General features: G+C 42.9%; 1 protein-coding gene and 1 long non-coding RNA gene across 3 annotated transcripts; one reads left to right on the plus strand and one right to left on the minus strand.

Moving 5' to 3' along the window:
* Positions 1-113: 113 nt before the first annotated feature.
* On the plus strand, positions 114-15,327 carry LOC122178567. Its single transcript, XR_006178380.1, has 3 exons — positions 114-420; positions 1,045-1,118; positions 13,866-15,327. It is a non-coding gene; the product is annotated as an uncharacterized LOC122178567 (long non-coding RNA).
* LOC122178566 (myosin regulatory light chain 2, smooth muscle minor isoform) lies at positions 7,783-16,843 on the minus strand. Of its 2 annotated transcripts, none has more exons than XM_042868789.1 (4): positions 16,739-16,843; positions 11,484-11,681; positions 11,147-11,308; positions 7,783-10,540 (listed from the first exon to the last, which is right to left on the minus strand). In XM_042868789.1, the coding sequence occupies exons 2-4, from the start codon at positions 11,665-11,667 to the stop codon at positions 10,368-10,370; spliced, it is 519 nt and encodes a 172-aa protein (XP_042724723.1). In that variant the 5' UTR covers positions 11,668-11,681; positions 16,739-16,843; the 3' UTR covers positions 7,783-10,367. The 2 variants fall into 2 exon arrangements, with proteins under 2 accessions (XP_042724723.1, XP_042724722.1); XM_042868788.1 differs by lacking the exon at positions 16,739-16,843 and adding an exon at positions 13,283-13,377.
* Positions 16,844-17,060: the final 217 nt, after the last annotated feature.

Below are 17,060 nucleotides of genomic sequence, written 5' to 3' on the forward strand. Positions count from 1 at the left end.
GCGGCTCCGCAGCCTCCCGTTCCCCCCCGGGAGCGGCGCGGTGGTGCAGCCGGGGCGGGGCGCCGCCGTTCTAGGGTGGGGGCGGCCGGGGCAGGAGGTGGCTGTGGGGGTGCGTCGTGCCTGCGTGCTGGTGTACCGGCTCACCCGGCTTCAAAATTCACCTCTAGTCCCTGAGTCAGCTGCTTCTCTGGTTCAGGTGCTCCTTTGGTTTTTAAACCTTCCTAAGCAGGGTGCTTAGGCACATTCTGTGGGCTTGAGGTCTATGCAGTCGCTCGGACTGTGTAATATCGTTGTTTAAAGACATAAAAAACTGTGAAATATTGTCAGTTTGGAGAGCTGTGCTGTCAGCTTGCCTCTCCTTTATCCCTTTTCCTACTGCTGTCAGCTTCACCGGTATACAGCCAGTGCCTGAGTAAAATGGTGAGTAAAATGGTAAGTAATAATGAAAAGGGGGGAAAAAAAATAAGATGAACAGGTTTCTCTGCAGTTTCCAATTGCACCTAATGTCGATGGGTTAAGTTTGGGCACTGTACATGTTGAAGTTAATACCTAAACGGGGCTATGAGAAAGAAGGGGACATGCTCTTTGCCAGGGTCTGTTGTGAGAGGACGAGGGGGAATGGTTTCCAACTAAAACGGGAGATTTAGATTGGATATAAGAAAGAAGTTTTTAACAGTAAGGTTGGTGAGGCACTGGAACAGGTTGCCCAGAGAGGTGGTGGATGCCCCATCCCTGGAAGCGTTCAAGGTCAGGCTGGAGGGGCTCTGAGCAATCTGATGCAGCTGTAGGTGTCCTTGTTCACTGCAGGGCAGTTGGACTGGGTGGCCGTAAAGGATCCCTTCCAACTCTTAACAATTCTGTGATTCTGTAATGCATCCTCTGGAAGCTATGGTTCCAGATTTGGAGGCAGAGACATTAATTGCTGGAAGGCCCAAATTTTTACTCCTTCTCAGAAGGGCTAAGGTCATGAGGTCTGAGAAGTTACCTAGTTAATTACTAAGACTACTTCCCTGGCAAATTCTAACATCCCTTTTCCAAAACTAGCATGAAGATGCAGTGGTACTCAACTTTGTTGAATCAAGAACACGCTTGTGGAAAAAATGCCCTTTGCTCACCAGGTATGGCTCATAGTTTCACGGTAATTATATGCAAAGTGCAAGTGGGCAGAAAAGAGGTAGAGACACTAAGACAATACCGGAGTTATTAAAGTAATCCGGGACAATCCTGAACAACTGAACTGTGTGTTGAAATTTGATTATGAAGGTAGTTATTTCAGATCTTAATCTAAAATCCTGCCATCGGTTAAGTTGAACCAGTTGCAAGTGTACTGCTCTGTACTGGATTTGTCCAAACACTCCTTGAACTCCGGCACTTAGGGCCCTGTGCAGCCCGTTCCATGCCCGCCATGCAGCACCTGTCCCTCACCCCCAGCTGCCCTCCCCTGACGCAGCTCCATGCCGCTCCCTCGGGCCATGTCGCTGTCACACAGAGCAGAGCCCAGCGTTGCCCCTCCGCTCCCTGCGAGGAGCTGCAGCCGCCATCAGGCCTCCCCTCGAGTTAGAGGTAGCAGGGCTGGTGATTGGGAGGATGGCGGTGTAGCTGAGCGCGGCCCCGAGAAGCAGCGCCACCTCGTGACCAGTTTTGCTTTCAAACCGCGCGTCTGTGGGCTGCAGAGAAAGCGCAAACGCTGCCTCCTCCAGAAAAGTATGCCAGCAGCTTGTTTGGTTCTCAGTGCCGCATATTTTCCCAGAGAAGCATGTAGAAGAAGAATTAATTAACCCTTTCTTAAAACTTTTTTTTGATGCTCCTTCAATTTTCTTCTAACTCTTCTGCTTAATGAATCGGTCAGGATTATTTGGTGCTGCTTCTTAAATCTACTGAATGTTGCAGGGACAGCTGTGCTGGCTCACTGTAGAAGCTCCAGTCTCCCCCAGAACCAGAAAATCATAGAATCATTAAGATTGAAAGAGACTTCTAAGATCATCTAGTCCAACCATCAGCCCATCACCACCATGCCCACTAACCACGTCCCTCAGTGCACTATCTTTGAAGAGCTGCAGGGTCTGACTGTGGATAGCAGGGAGTAGTTTTGGACATCCTTTGGCTGTGTGTGTTCTACAGCGGAGTTGGTCTCTTCTCACTGGTGACAGGTGACAGGATGAGGGGAAATGGCCTCAAGTTTAGTTTGGATATCAGGAAACACTTCTTTACAGAAAGGGTTGTTAAGCACTGGAATAGGCTCCCCAGGGTGGTGGTTGAGTCACCATCCCTGGATGTGTTTAAAAACCATCTAGTTGTGGTGCTCAGGGACATGATTTAGTGGAGGTTGTTAGATTAGGATAGTATGGTTAGGTTGTAGTTGGATTCGATGATCTTTAAGATCTTTTCCAACCTGAGCAGTTCTTTGATTCTACCTGCTCCACGGAGGCAGTTGCATCGAGTTAGTGGGAGCCATGGAGCCTGTCTACTTGTTTACAGTAATGGTGAAAAACATGCCTGTTGCAAGGATAGAAGGAAATGTGAGACCTGCAGTTGGCCATACATAACAGCAGAGCAAGCTTGTTAGGACTGCTCAGGCTGGAGTTTTGTTTGATATTCAGACTTTGCTGCCTCCTAAGAGGGTGAAAACCATGAAGCTGAAATTAAAAGAGATTGTCTAAGTCTCAACCTGATTTTTTTGGCAAGTCAAAATTGTCCCTCAAAGAGGGGAGGGGACAGCCTTGCAGCTTGTGTTCTGCTTCTTCCTGTATTAAAGGGGAGCACCACTGGGATGTATTTACTACTTCCTTGAATGCCTTCAATAAACAATAGACATTTGTGAGGTCTCCCCACTAGGTCTCTTGGAAGGACTTTTGTCTTTTTATTGTTGTTGCTTTTTATTTTCTGTTCTTGCCATCACCCCATGCCTCTTTTTTTTTTCCCCCTCTGAAAATTGGAATTATCAGTTCATTTGTTCATTTTGTTTCTGTTTTTAAAATTCCTTTCTCTATACTCTCCTCTTTGGAGGGGAGAGAGCAGGGGATGTTTTTAGCCTGTGTTCAGGGGAGGGCCAGAACCGATGCTCATATGCGGATATTTAGTGAAGAACTGAGGAAGTATATGATATCCTCCCTGAACCCTTTCCCAAGCTCTTCTATTTTTGGTTCATGGGGAGGTAAGATACCCTGAGCCAGATGTGCTCTTTAGTAGCCCTTGATGATCTATGTAATGAGCCTGCCTAGTATGTAATCCTTGAATTGATATAAATTTAGCATCCACAATATCCTGTATGAGCATTTTGGGATTCTGTTGCAAAGTTACACCTTTTTATGTGAAATGAAAAGAATAAACACAAATTTTGATCTAAGGTCAAAAGAGTCATTTAACAAATGCATTTTGACTAAGTTCCTTCGCCTGGTATTTTGGCTCATTCCTCTCCCTTTCTGTCCTTTCCCTGATTCCAGCTGGTATCTGTTCTCTATGTAAAGCTGTCCTAAGTGCAGTGTTGTATCAGTCAGAGTGACGGTAATTCTTCTCTTGGCAGTCAGTGTGTCCCAGAATTGTTCTGAAATATCTCCAAAAATAGATCCTGTCCTGTGATCTAAAGGGAAAACATTTGAGACGTTTTAAATGAAGGAAGGGAGTCTGAATACATGACTTTCCTTGGATCTCTCGGAGAGCTTCACAGCAAGGCTTCTAGCCAATTTCTAGATATGTATTCCCTTTTTTGAGAAACCTCACGAATAAAAATAGTGCTCGACTGCTTTCCCAGGTGTTCCCTGCATCAGTACAGATTCTGCTGCAGGAAAAATAAAGGCTCTCAGAGAATGTGCTGTAGCCTGTAGGAAAAAAAAAATATATATATATATATATATGTATTATTTCTTCATAACGTGAATGAGAAATAGCTCTGTTTTGATTTTCTGGTAATTTTCAGTGAACCCCACTTAGGAGAGGGTGAGAATGGAAAGTCTGGAGAGCATCATATGACAGTGTTGCACCAAGGCGAAGGACAAAGCAGAGAAATGTAATAGAACATATATAAAATACAGTCAATCTTTGTTAAGAGTTGTAAAACAGGAGACAAAAAATTAAGACTGTGGTTTGATCACTGTATGAGTGAGGACTGAAGTGTAGCTGATAGAATGTGGGGGGACTGAACTCAGCAGAACTGAATGCGTTGCCAGTTTTACATTCACAGGTTCAAAGTCCTTTATATATATATAGGCAATAGGAAAAAAAAAAAAAAGTTGAAAGTACAACTTGGGCTGTGATGCCTGTATATGATTGTCCCTTCTTACCTGTTCTCTATGATAAAGAATTCTCTGTATTGCTTTTTCTTCTGTATGTCCCTTGTTTTTTATCCCAGCTGGCAAGATGCAATAATTAAGCCATATTCTTGTGCTCTTTCTATGCTTTTTTGCACTTGTTATCAATAGAAGTATTGCCAGGCACCACGATTCCACAGTGTTTGTACATGAAATGCAAAAATAAACAAGTGTTGTTAAGGTATTAGTGTGAAGAGATTGACAACTCCAGTCTTTCAGACACGTGTAATGGCTTCTGCTAAACCAAAGCACATGCCTGTGTGGCTTCTCATGTTAAATCAGCGCGTGTCTATTTGACGAACTGCATGTACAAATAAGGAAGAAAATGAAATTTGTTCGATGCTTGGCCAAAGTCCTAGAATGGTATTTTAAAGCACCCAGAAAACAAGAAGGAGCACATTTAGTTGGCTGTTTGCCGTAAAAAGTAAATTGTTATCAAGTGTTCTTATTAGCTGATGCTTATAAAGCTTTGTTGGCTGGTGTTCCAATTTCAGAGTTAACATGCTTCTTGTGGGCTGATGATGTGTTGACAGTGTAAGACCTGTTGCTTTAGAGATGATAAGCTCATGACTAAGGAGAAGGAATTTCACAGAGGTAAAAAATATATATACCTGTTAGATACAATGCAAAGTCAAGGCTTAAGTTACTCTTGTCTGATGCCAGCTCTGTTCTAGCAAATACTAAGACCAGGCTTGCCGTCCTCATTCTACACCCACTCACTTGCCAACTTGAGACAAAGGCTGTAACTTACTGTAATTCTCAAAGAAAAATCTGCAACTTTCACAAGTCAAAAAAACACCAGCAAAAAAACCCAAACCAAAACAACAAAAGGAGTAGTTCAATATTTTGTGAGGTTGCACACACTGATATTTTAAAATAGTGAAAACAAGGAACTTACAAATAAAGATTAAATACGTTTTGCAAAGGTGAGCAGAGATGCTGACCAGAATGCTGAAAGGAATGCTGCAGCCACATACTGTCTGCCTCCTGAGGCATCCATATTCAGGTTAGACTTCACTTGCCTCATCCTGTAGTATTTGTAACTGCACTTCAGGCTTGATCCAAGGACAGCACTGACTTACAAAGGAAACGAATCACCACCATATGGTAAAGGAGACTGTTGGGATTTTCCAGGAGGCGTTTTGATTTCCTATCCTGCTGTTAATCACATGCTTTAAAGAAACACTTGAACATCTGCTAGAGCTACTAGGATATGAGTATCCTGAGTTGGAAGGGACCACAAGGACCATGGACTTTAACTTCTGGTTCACAAAGCAGCAGTCAGAATTCAAACCTTATGTCTGAGCCCTCGGCAGCCACTGCCCTCTGGTGCAGACCTTTTCCCTAACCCCCAGCTGCCCTCTCCTCACACAGCTCCATGCCGTTCCCTCAGGCCCTATCACTCTCAAACAGCAAAGCTGAGTGCTGCCCCTCCGCACCCTGTGAGGAGCTGCAATCGCCATCAGGCCTCCCATCAGCTCCTCTGCTCTACGCTGAGCAAACACAGGGATCGCAGCCTCTCCACATAGACGTTTCCTTTCTAGACCCTTTTTGTAGCCCTCCTTTGGACGCTAACAGTTTCATATCCTTCTCATGCTGTGGCACCCAGAGCTGCACACGTGCTTGAGGTGGGGCCACAGAGCGCAGAGCACAGCAGGACAATCCTTTCGGTCGCCCAGCTGGCAGTGCTGGGTGTGATGCACCTGTTTCAGCCCTTTTGGCTTCTGGGTCACACTGCTGACTTCTTATCAACCAGAATCCCCAGATCCCTTTCTGCCAGGTTGCTCTCCAGTCTCTCATCCCCCAGTTTGTATGTATATATATATATATATATATATATATATATATCCAGGGTTGCCCCATCCATCCCATGTACAGAATCCAGCACTTGCTCTTGTTGAACTTCATGTAGTTGGCAATTGCCCAGCCCTCCCATTTTCAAGATCTCCCTGCCTCTGTCAAGGCCTCTCCAGCCTCAAGGGGTCAACAGCTGTTAATGTAGCATTATCTGCAAGCTTAGCATGCATTCAAATTCTGCATCCAGATCATTGATGAAAACTCCAAAGAGAACCGGCTCTAGAATTTACAGTAGTAATTATTTTTTACAAGATATAGCACAGGGATTCCCAAAGGATGTGCTGCCCCAGCAGGCTGTGTGCTTTTTCTGCCCTCAGCAACTGATCTTGTTCCTAGCAGAGCTAAGCAGTCCCAGGGAACTGGGAACTCATACAGCCTACAAACTAGAGGAGAAAACTGGAAGATAGCCACGTGCTGCTACTTCTAGTCCACACAACAAGAAGTTTTCTAATCTAATCTAATATCAAAAGGAACGTCAGGAAAACAATGATTTCTATTTGAGTCAATTTACTGGTTTCTCTTTGCCTCTGCACTGGCGCCTGTAATCCTGTTCCTAAGTTCACGCTGTTTGCTACCATGGTGCTGAATCATTTCTCTCAAGTAGGAGGATATCCAAAAATGACAGCGGAGTTTGAAAAATTAAGTGAGCACACCAAAATAGGAGCTTGGGCACACAAGCCATAGCAATGGCAGATTAACTGCTGCTATCTAAAATGTCCTTGCCTCTGCTTTCATTGTTACTCACACGTTATTTGGACTTAGACTGTCTTAATGCCTTCAGTGTAGTAAGAGCTACTCATTGCCTTTTGAAACACCGCGGGAATGTATCAGATAATACTTCAGTAACATTACTAACAAGAAAAGGCTGTGGACATGAGAAATATTTTACAAGATTTCAAGTATTTTCCAGCTTTCAGAACAAATGTAATGGGTAGGATACTAAAGCATAGTGTCACTAAAGGCCTGTTCCAGGATGGGGCCCATTTCATTCTTTAACATACACCAGTGATCCTAGAAACGAGAATGCTATCTAAAGATAGTTCTTAGATCAGTAATGAAACAGATCCTTACCTCCCTGTGTAAGTATACTACCTCTGTGACATCAGTCTGTTGCTAAGCTAGTCTTTTCAGCTGACTTCGTTTTGGGAATGCTTGTTATGTGATGACTGTGCTAATACATACCTTACTTAGAAGCATAATAAAAGAACAGAAACAAGCATATCCTGAGCGGTCAAAATGCTGCATATTACAGTATCTCAGCAACAGAGAGGAGGAAAAGCAAGCACAGGCAGCTCCAACACACACAGAGTCCTTTTTGGCTTTTTCTCATGCAGCTATCAGTCCTTAACTTCCGTTTGACCCTTGTGGATATAGCCTTAGAGCAGTATAAACAGACCACGTAAGAAATCACTGCTTTTCAGTAGTGCTTCACAGGGTACCATATATTAGATTTGAGACTATTAATTCTGTGCATCAGCTTAAGAAAATAATTTTTCATCATCAGCTTAGTCTGGCATAGAGGTTGGAAACACATTATATATGAGCCACAATGGAGAAATGACTAGATTCCAAGATTTTGACTGCAAAATGTTAAGTTTAAGTCATCAGAGTCTTAAGCTACTTCAACAACCAAAGTTATTTTTATTTTTGGAAGCGGATTATTGATGACACATCCCTCCAGCCCTAGGCATGCAACCTCAGCTGTCTCAACATTCCTTGCTGCCTAACTACAAAATGCATCTGATGCTCTTATATGGTCTCGTGGCTGGATTTATTCATGGCCTCCCAGTGGTTAAGAATTTTGCACCCAGTTGCAAGTTGACTGGTCTCCCATAGTACAACAAGAATTGTAGGGAAATGTGGCTGTGGATGGTCAGCAGTAGCTGTACTTGAAAATGCTTGGAAATTCTCCCTCAATAACATGTCTTCCTAAGCAAGTATTCTCACAATACATTTTCCTGTGGCCACCCCCATCAGAAAAACTGGCCAACAGCACAACACCCACACACTGCAACAAGGAACTAAACAGCTTCGCTCTCCTGTTAGCCTGGCTCTTGAGAAATTAACAGCAGCAGACTTTAGGTTAACAACTTCCTCTCAAGGAGGATACAAGGTTCCCTTTTACATAGATTTTATTTAGAACTGTAAAATCGCTATTTCAAAACTTATTTCCAGCAGAAAAATTCAAGTGGTTTCTTTGCTTACTGAGCCCAGCATACCAACACCTAAAATTTACTAAGATGATGAGATGAGGAAAATAATGGCTCAGAGACTTGCTGTTTCTAATAGAAGAGAAAACATCTTCCAAATCTTAAACCATTTGGCCAGAGTTAAAAAAAAAACAAAACCAACAACAAACGCCAACAAAATGAAGGTATATCCTTAATGCAGGCTTCTGTACATACACATAATATTGAATGACAAGATTGGACCAAAGTGACAGCCTAACTGCTCCTCAGTTTAATATTATATAGCAACATTTCAACAATACAATGTTTCCTTCATCTCAACACTTCCTCTGTGACAGCAGCATTGCAGGTGAAAATTCTGACACAAAACTGCCTCTGAATAAAAGAAAACTGAAAATAAGTCAGTTTTGGTAGACTCATTCAGGCATTCCACGGAGAAACACCATAGCAACCATACTCAAGAGGAAGGAAATAGTATAAGGACAATCTTTTGAGGAAAAGAGCAGCTGTGGCACTCTAAGGTAGTATAGTGAAGCACATGGTCTGGGTAGGAGGAAGAAACAAACTGAGGCAAAGTGACAGGTAGATAAAATGGAAATAGGAAAGCAGTAGTTACAAACCAATTATAATTAAGCACAGAAGTGGAAGAAACCACCCAGGAATGAACATCAAAGTATTTTTACTGAACGTACTTTGTAATACTGACTTATTTAGTTAGGAATACTAACAGAGCCAGAGCATTTTCAAGAACTGCCACCATCCCAATACAAACCAGAGCAGAAGGCAAGCCTTCCATACCACAAGGGAAACTGGACAAACATTTGCACCCTGGGGCATTTCATGCTGGCCCAGCCTTTACAAGCCCCTAAGCTAAAGTTCCTATTCTTTTGGGTCATTTAAATAATGTGAAACAGCTCAGGGAATAGTTTCTTTGATAAGAGATCTTAACTTCAGTTGGTAATTATGTTGGCAAGACAAATTCCCCTTCCACCTTTTAGCTTGAAGTTGCCAGGAAAAAAAGGAGACAAATGAAAGGATGTGGTCATTTGGAGACCTGAGAGAATGAACTCTGTTTTCTCAGTATTGAAGTCAGCTGCTTCTGTTTGAATGAATCTTGCTTGCCTGAAAGCCATTTTATCAGTATCAAGGTAAATGAAGAAAATTTATGATCATTTAAGAAGTGAAAGGGCTTTATCTTGGATATGGTTTTGCCAAGTTAATTCTCAGCACTGTCATTCTCAAAGGCATTAATCTGCAGAACAATAAGGCTTTATGTAGGTTTTCTGGACAAGCACTGCTGTTTACTACTGCCAGCACAGGCACTGCCTCATTGATTTCCTAGGAATCCTAAGGAATAGGATCCTAGGAATCCCAAGTGCTCTCTGCTGGCTATTAGGCAATTGTAACAGTCTTCCCTAAACACATCTTTGATTAACTACTCACATCAGTCAGATCCACTATAAAAACCTGAGATAACATTTAAACAGCTGAATTTTCAAATATCAGCGTATATACTGCTGCACACATCTCATAACTATGCAATGACAGCAAAGCACCATAAGTATCAGGTTTTCCAGCTCGATTTGCAACTGCAAATAAAATATGATTAACACACTTGCATTGTAAATGCATAATAGAAATTTCTCTCGACAAAAGAATGAGGTGGCTTTTTTTTTTTTTTTTTTTTAAATCTATATAGCAATCTTTATTTCAAAATGGCATTTATTACAAAAAAATGTAAAAATCCAGCTAAACCAGAAACATTGAGATTATTTTCCTGGACTTAAAAGTTCACTGATCTTTGCCCCTATCTCCTTCTCCTTACAATATTTTCCCCACTTCCAGTCTGATTATATAGGTGCAGTTGAGCCTAAATGGCCTGGAATAGATAAATACATTAAGAAAGGCAAAAGTTGTAAAGCTAAATGCATGCAACAAGTTCTACCAGGAAAACACCCTCAAAAATAAACGTAAGTGTAAAGTAGAGAGAATCTGCAGGTGTCCAGGGATTTGCTCAGTCATCCTTGTCTTTTGCTCCATGTTTAAGGATGCGTGTAAATTCAATGTAGTTGAAATTGCCCTTTTTGTCAATTGGTGCCTCTCTGTAGAGCTCATCTACCTCTTCATCTGTGAACCTGTCTCCCATTGTGGTCAGCAGCTCCCGCAGGTAGTCTTCTTGAATGAACCCTAGAATGCAATGTAAGGGGGAACAAGAAAGAAAGTTTTGACATTTATCTTCTAAGAGTTGGATGACAATGTTTGAAACATTTCAAATTGATTTTTAAACACTGGACAAACTCACATTCACCAGACAGGTTACAAAGAAAACAACTTCGGCGCTGTTTATTAAACAAGCAGCTTCATATAAGCTGAGATTCCATTATTTTATCAACACTCCAATTACCAGCTTTCTCTTGAATTAATTTTGTTCTCCATTAAGTGCAAGAGAACAGAGAGAATATGGATACATGTTATTAACAGAGAACACAGTTTTCATAAAAGCATCCCAGCTTTGAAAACAAGGATATCCCCTAACAAAAGCTGCTGCTAAACTGAAGTTAGAAGTTCAGAAATTAAGACTTAGTTCCCAACTAACATTTTCTCCATCTTGAACAACAAATCTGAAGAAGCAGAAGTTTGGGATTTGAACTGTTACAGTACTTAAGAAGGCAATTTCAGCTGCTGAGGAAACACAGCTTAATTTTTAGCTGGCAGAAGTCAGAAATTCCATTCTAAAAATTGATCACTGCTTTTATGAACACAAGTATTTATCACTAATTATCACCCACATACCTGTTGCTTCTTCGTCAAAGCAAGCAAAAGCATTCCTGATGACATCTTCTGGATCAGTGCCGTTGAGCTTCTCACCAAACATTGTGAGGAACATTGTGAAGTTGATGGGGCCTGGAGCCTCATTCATCATGGCATCCAGGTATTCATCTGTTGGGTTCTTTCCTACAAATAAAAGGATTGCTGCTTTAGCTTTTAAACTAACATTAAAAAATGGATAAAAGTCACCTGAATATTGTAATACAAAGTGGGACACCTCTCATAAGCTATCCCAAACTCAGCGTTTTAATTACAATAGCACAAATACGTTTGGCAGCTGTAAACAGAAGAGAGACATTACCGAGGGAGGCAAGCATGTCGTGCAGGTCCTCCTTGTCAATGAAGCCATCCCTGTTCTGATCAATCATGTTGAAGGCTTCCTTGAATTCCTGAATCTGGGACTGATCAAACATGGCAAATACATTGGATGTGGCGCGCTGAGGGCGCTTCTTGGTGGTCTTCGTCTTTGCCCTTTTGCTGGACATGTTGGCAGTTGGCTCTAGGGAGAAAACACAACCAAAATTTGGACTTAATAAATAACACTAAAAGATCTTCGGGAGAAAGATGAACAAAGGGAAACTGAAACCCACACTGTAGTGAAATAACAAGCAATACAACTGTCTCCTGCTATATTTCAGGACTTGGAGAGATAATACTTCAAATCAACAGCATGGTACATTTTAAATAAAGCAAGTCGTAGTTATTGAAACCAAGCTCACCTAGTGCTTCTATTTCTGGTTCACTACCCCATCTGCCTCTTATACAAATTAAGATGACCTATTTAGCAGGTTAGGAGGTATCACTGACTTACAACAAAGAAGGACATAGGGGTCTGCTACCCTCAACATAGTATTCAGCAGTTAAATATATCAAGCAAGCAAGATAAACTAACATTTAAGAGGCAAAAATGTATTCTAATAAAATATTACTCAGACTCTAAAATAACTGCTGTGGAAGGAGCAGTAAGGTCTCACGATGCTCAATGACCCTGATGAAAGAGCAATGTTTTTGGGAAGGCTGTTGACCAACACTGGGGTCAGGGTGCTGAAACAAAGATCAGCCAAGCCAGTTCTACTGGAGTTCTTTCCAAGTGAGATAGAGGATCATGTTGGAAAAAGGATACTGACTTGGTTCAAAAGCCCTGCACTGCTAATCCCTTATTCAGTTCAACTATTACAGAATACGTATGCAAATGCCAGGATACTTTCTTCTTTTTGAAATTAATGACTTAATAGTTCAAGTTCAGAGATTGTTTCTTTTAAGTTATCAACATTTAGGAACGTTTCAGTATTTGCATAGATCTTTAAGCAGCTCTATCTACCACAAGTATATGAATGTCACTGTCTCCCTTGAGCTGTCAAATGAAGAAGTTAACAAGTAGTATCTTGCCTCTGAGTGCATTCATATCATCTGGATAGAAATGAGGCTTTCAGGCTAACTGCCTCTATTTAGGTGGAAAGATATACATCTAGCAGCCAGCTATTACTGATAATACAAATATGAAAAAGTGACTCAAACAATGAGAAGTGAACACAAAGACCTCAGTATTGCTAGGGACCAGAATATGGTAAGCTTGATTTACTACTGTTTCTGAAAGTACAGCACACATCTAGGCCTTAGTTTAGGCATAATAAAAGAACATGTGTTTATTTAATGCAAATAATCCACACAGCTAAGTTTTACCTTAACCAGACACCACCCCTCCTTGATTTTGGATTTTACACAAAGTACTTGCAACAGCTGTCCTGAGAGAGAAGGAATTTAAGCATCACTTCCAGTAAATTTCACAGTGTTGGCATTCTTGTGACAATGTACCACCAAGTATTGATTTTATAACTTCCTTTTCAAAATCATCTTGTTGGAAATGCATTTCTAATTAGAGTCACAGTGTAGTTCTAATGGCTTCAAGGAGTTTGCTCGCAAGTTACTACATTTTCCTGCTAGACTCCTGAAAAGCAAGCCTGAACTCACTAAACTGACTTCATCCCTAAGAAGTACAATAAGCAGAGCAGCACTCTTATGTGGTCAATCAATCTAACACATAGACAAAATGCAGCTACCTTTGGATTTTGCTTTGTTTTTAAAAGAAAGCCATTTTACCTTGCTTCCTGTCAGGTACGTGGCATGCAGTACCAGCTGTCTGGATCAGAAAAGGATATTCCATAGTTATGTCCTTCCCCACACGACTACAATGAGCGTTACTGACCTCCTCTGCTACTTCCACCCTTTTAAACCTTAGGTTGATACAAATAACGTCCTTCTGACGTATAAAACAAACCATTATGTCCCAAACCAAAAATAGCTGACGAAATGCAACTGTGCATCAGACGGCAGCACTGAGGTTGTCTGCATTACACTCGCTGACCGCAAGCTATCTGAAACGCCTGGCCTCCAGCAACGTTTCAGCAAATAAATATGAACTCCTGACATCTAGATACCAGTGAAGGCAGCTGACAATAAAGGGAGTTCACTTTCAAGCTGTAATGAAGAGCTGTGTGCAGCTTCAGTCTTTTAAAAACACCTATAGTTACTGCTAAGCTCTGAACAACCAATAAGTTCCACTGTGCAAAGCAACATTCACCAGTAACTGTTTTCTGAAAATAAAGAGCGGGCAATATCCTCAAAGCTACAAGTAAACAAAAAGCACATTTTATTTATATGCTTTTTTTTTTTTTTTTTAAAGTTTCTCTAAACCAGATTTGGGAGGCAGCCACAGAGAATACAGAGAACACAACTCTTGCACTCAGAGACCTTTGAGTGTTAGTCTGTGTATGGAGAAACATCTCATAGGACTGGTGCAGCTATGCCTGAAACAGATCCGCATGCAGCTCTGGGAAATTCCATTAGAAACAGGGCAATAAATTGGAACATGTTCAGAAAAAACAAGGCCACCAATTCAGCCAGCCAAAAAGATCAACTTGCGATGGAAAAGGTCCCAAGCGCTTGTGCTTAGCGTTATCTCTGTGCGTACAGCAGTGAATGACAGTGAATGAGAACTTCATTGGAGTCAAGCACAGGATTCACTAATCTGGGAGAGGATGGGACTTCATCTGACAAATTCACCGGATCATTTATTAAAAATAAGAGATAAAATAAATCATACCACTGGAATTGAGATAGCATAAGTTCAGACTGAAAACAAAATGTATCAGTAGATAAAATGAATGGAAGTACTTCACACTGGATAGCACAAGTTAGGACACATAATTTCATCTGTTTAATACAGAGCATTGATCTGTCTGGGCCTTGTTTTGGAAACAGAGAAACTTCTAATATACTTCAAACAAGATATTTCCAAAAACTTTTCTTCACGTGTAAAAATCTTCCCAAATAAGTCAGTACATTGCAGACACTGGACTAGAGAGACAGTAGCAGCACAGTGGTGCTTTGTGCTACTTGCACATGCACATGATTAGGCAGGCAATGGATAACAAGCTACAGAAACAAAGGAACTCATCTTATGCTCCTCCCCTCTGGGGAAAAGATAAACCCCAGAAGGACATAAAGCTGAGCAAGTAAACAGCTTGAGCCAGGCAATAATAAAACTTGACATCCCATTAATGGCAACAGAGGCTGGATCTGTTGAGAGACTGACCAAATGTTTTGCTGCAGAAAACAGCCTAGTGTCTTCAACATTTTCTTTATAATAATGATGAATGCCTATCATTCAAAATAAAACCAATCACAGTCACTAATAAAGTCTCGTTTTAAAACTTACTGCTGACTTTTATTGTAACACTTATTTCAGAACATTATTACACTAGGATATAACAGCCACCTTCTCTTCAACCACCAAGCTCAAAAGTCATCTTTGAAGCTGGCTCCCAAGTTCTCACCATGCAGTTGGTTACAGCATCAGGCACAGCCTGTCAGCTCTCAGGGCCCGGGGGGGAGTCTGAAAGAGCCAAAATGCCCAGCACACTCCACAGCAGCTCTGTGTAAAAGCTCTATGCACACCAGACTGCACTTGTCCAAAGCACTTTGTTAGCTCACCTAGTCTTGAAGGCTATCTCAATATTTTCTTTGTTAATAAGAATTCCTGACCACGTCTTGCATAGGTTGTAAAACCTACTGTGATACTTTGCTTTCATGACTGACCAAACCCTCCATTTGCAGGGTAGAGTGAAAACTGCAGTGATCTGTCATAAAAAAAAAAAAAAAAAAAATCACAGAATCATAGAAGTTTGAAGGGACCTCTGGAAATCATTCAGTCCAAACCACCATTAAAGCAGGTTCCCTCACAGCAGATTGCAAAGGAAAGCATCCAGGTGGATTTTAAATACCTCCAGAGAAGAAGACTGCACAATCTCTCTGGACAGCCTGTTCCAGCACTCTGTCACTCTTACAATAAAGGAGATTTTTCTCATGTTCAGATGGAAGTTCCTGTATTCCAGTTTGTGCCCACTGCCTCTTGTCCTGTTGCTGGGCACCACCAAAAAGAGTCTGGCCCCATCCACTTGACTCCCACCCTTTAGATATTTATAAGCAGTGGTAAGATTCACCTTAGCCCTTTCTTCTCCAGGCTGAACAGTCTCAGGGCTCTCAGCCTTTTCTCATAAGATGCTCTAGGCTCCTCGTCATCCCTGTGGCCTTCCACCAGATTCTCTCTAGAAATTCCTTGTCTTTCTTGAACTGAGGAGCCCAGAGCCAGACAGGGCACTCCAGATGTGGCCTCACTAGGGCCGAGCAGAGGGGGAGGATCACTTCCCTCGACCTACTGGCCACACTCTTGTTACTGCACCCCAGGATCCCATTGGCCTTCTTATCCACAAAAGCATACTGCTGGCTCACAGCCAACCCACTGTCTACCATTATGTACACAGGTCCTTCTCTGCAGAGCTCCTTTCCAGCAGGTCAGCCCCCAACTTGTTCTGATGCATACAGTTATTCCTCTCCAGACATAGGACTTTGGGCTTGCCCTTGTTGATCCTCCTCAGGTTCTGCTCCGCTGAATGGCAGCAGTCTTCTGATGCGTCAGCCTCTCAGCATCACATCATCAGCAAACTTGATGAGAATGCACTCTTATCTTCTCACCCAGGTAACAAACGAAGCCGAAGTTAAATGAGACCAGCCCCAGCACTGACCCATGGAGAACACCATTGGCTACGGGCCTCCAATCACTCTGTGATGCCAATCACAGCCCTCTGCGCTCTGCCAGGCAGCCAATTCTCAGTCCACCTCACTGTCTGCTCTCTCCCTGCACCCCCCAAGCTCACCTATGAGAACGTTATGGGAGACTGCCCTTAACAAATTCGTTATAGTCATAATTACTCCAAAACATAAGCACGAAAGCAAAAACGGCCTCCTTCCGATATCCCAAGCTTTTCCAGCTTCGCGAGCTCACAAGAGCGACAAGGAAACGGCTGGAGAAGGGCTGCGGGGCAGAGAGGCCGCCGTCCTCCCGCAGCCGCGCCCGCAGCAGCAGCAGCACACCACCCTTACAGGCAGAAGGTCCCGCTGCTCCGCGTTCAGCCTCAGCCCCCAGCCTGGCGGCAGGCCCCGCTCCCAGCCATCCCTCGCGGGCTGCCTGAAGCCCCCACGCCCTTGCAGCCTCACCTGGCGGTGACGGCACGAGGTCCGGCTCAGAGCGTGGCGATGCGAAGCGGCGGCTGCGGCGCTTCCGGACAGCGAGCGGCCGCCGCCCAACCGGTACACAGGAAGGAAAGAACGGGCGAGACCATCCCCGCCGGGGCGGAGGGGGCCCGCGAGGCTCGTCGCTTCAAAGCGGCGCGGCACAGCGCGAAGGGATCTCATTGTGCTCTCCCGCTCGGCCTCTAGCCGCTCTCACTGCGGTCCTTTGAAGTCCGACAGCCTTTTCTCTATCCTCTCAACCCCCCCACGTTGAGCGCAGTCTTGGTGCGGCGCGGTGCGGTCACCG

Source organism: Lagopus leucura, unplaced genomic scaffold, assembly GCF_019238085.1.
Source record: "Lagopus leucura isolate 7727_CA_CO unplaced genomic scaffold, USGS_WTPT01 Super-Scaffold_100002, whole genome shotgun sequence".
NCBI classification, from domain to species: Eukaryota; Metazoa; Chordata; class Aves; order Galliformes; family Phasianidae; genus Lagopus; species Lagopus leucura.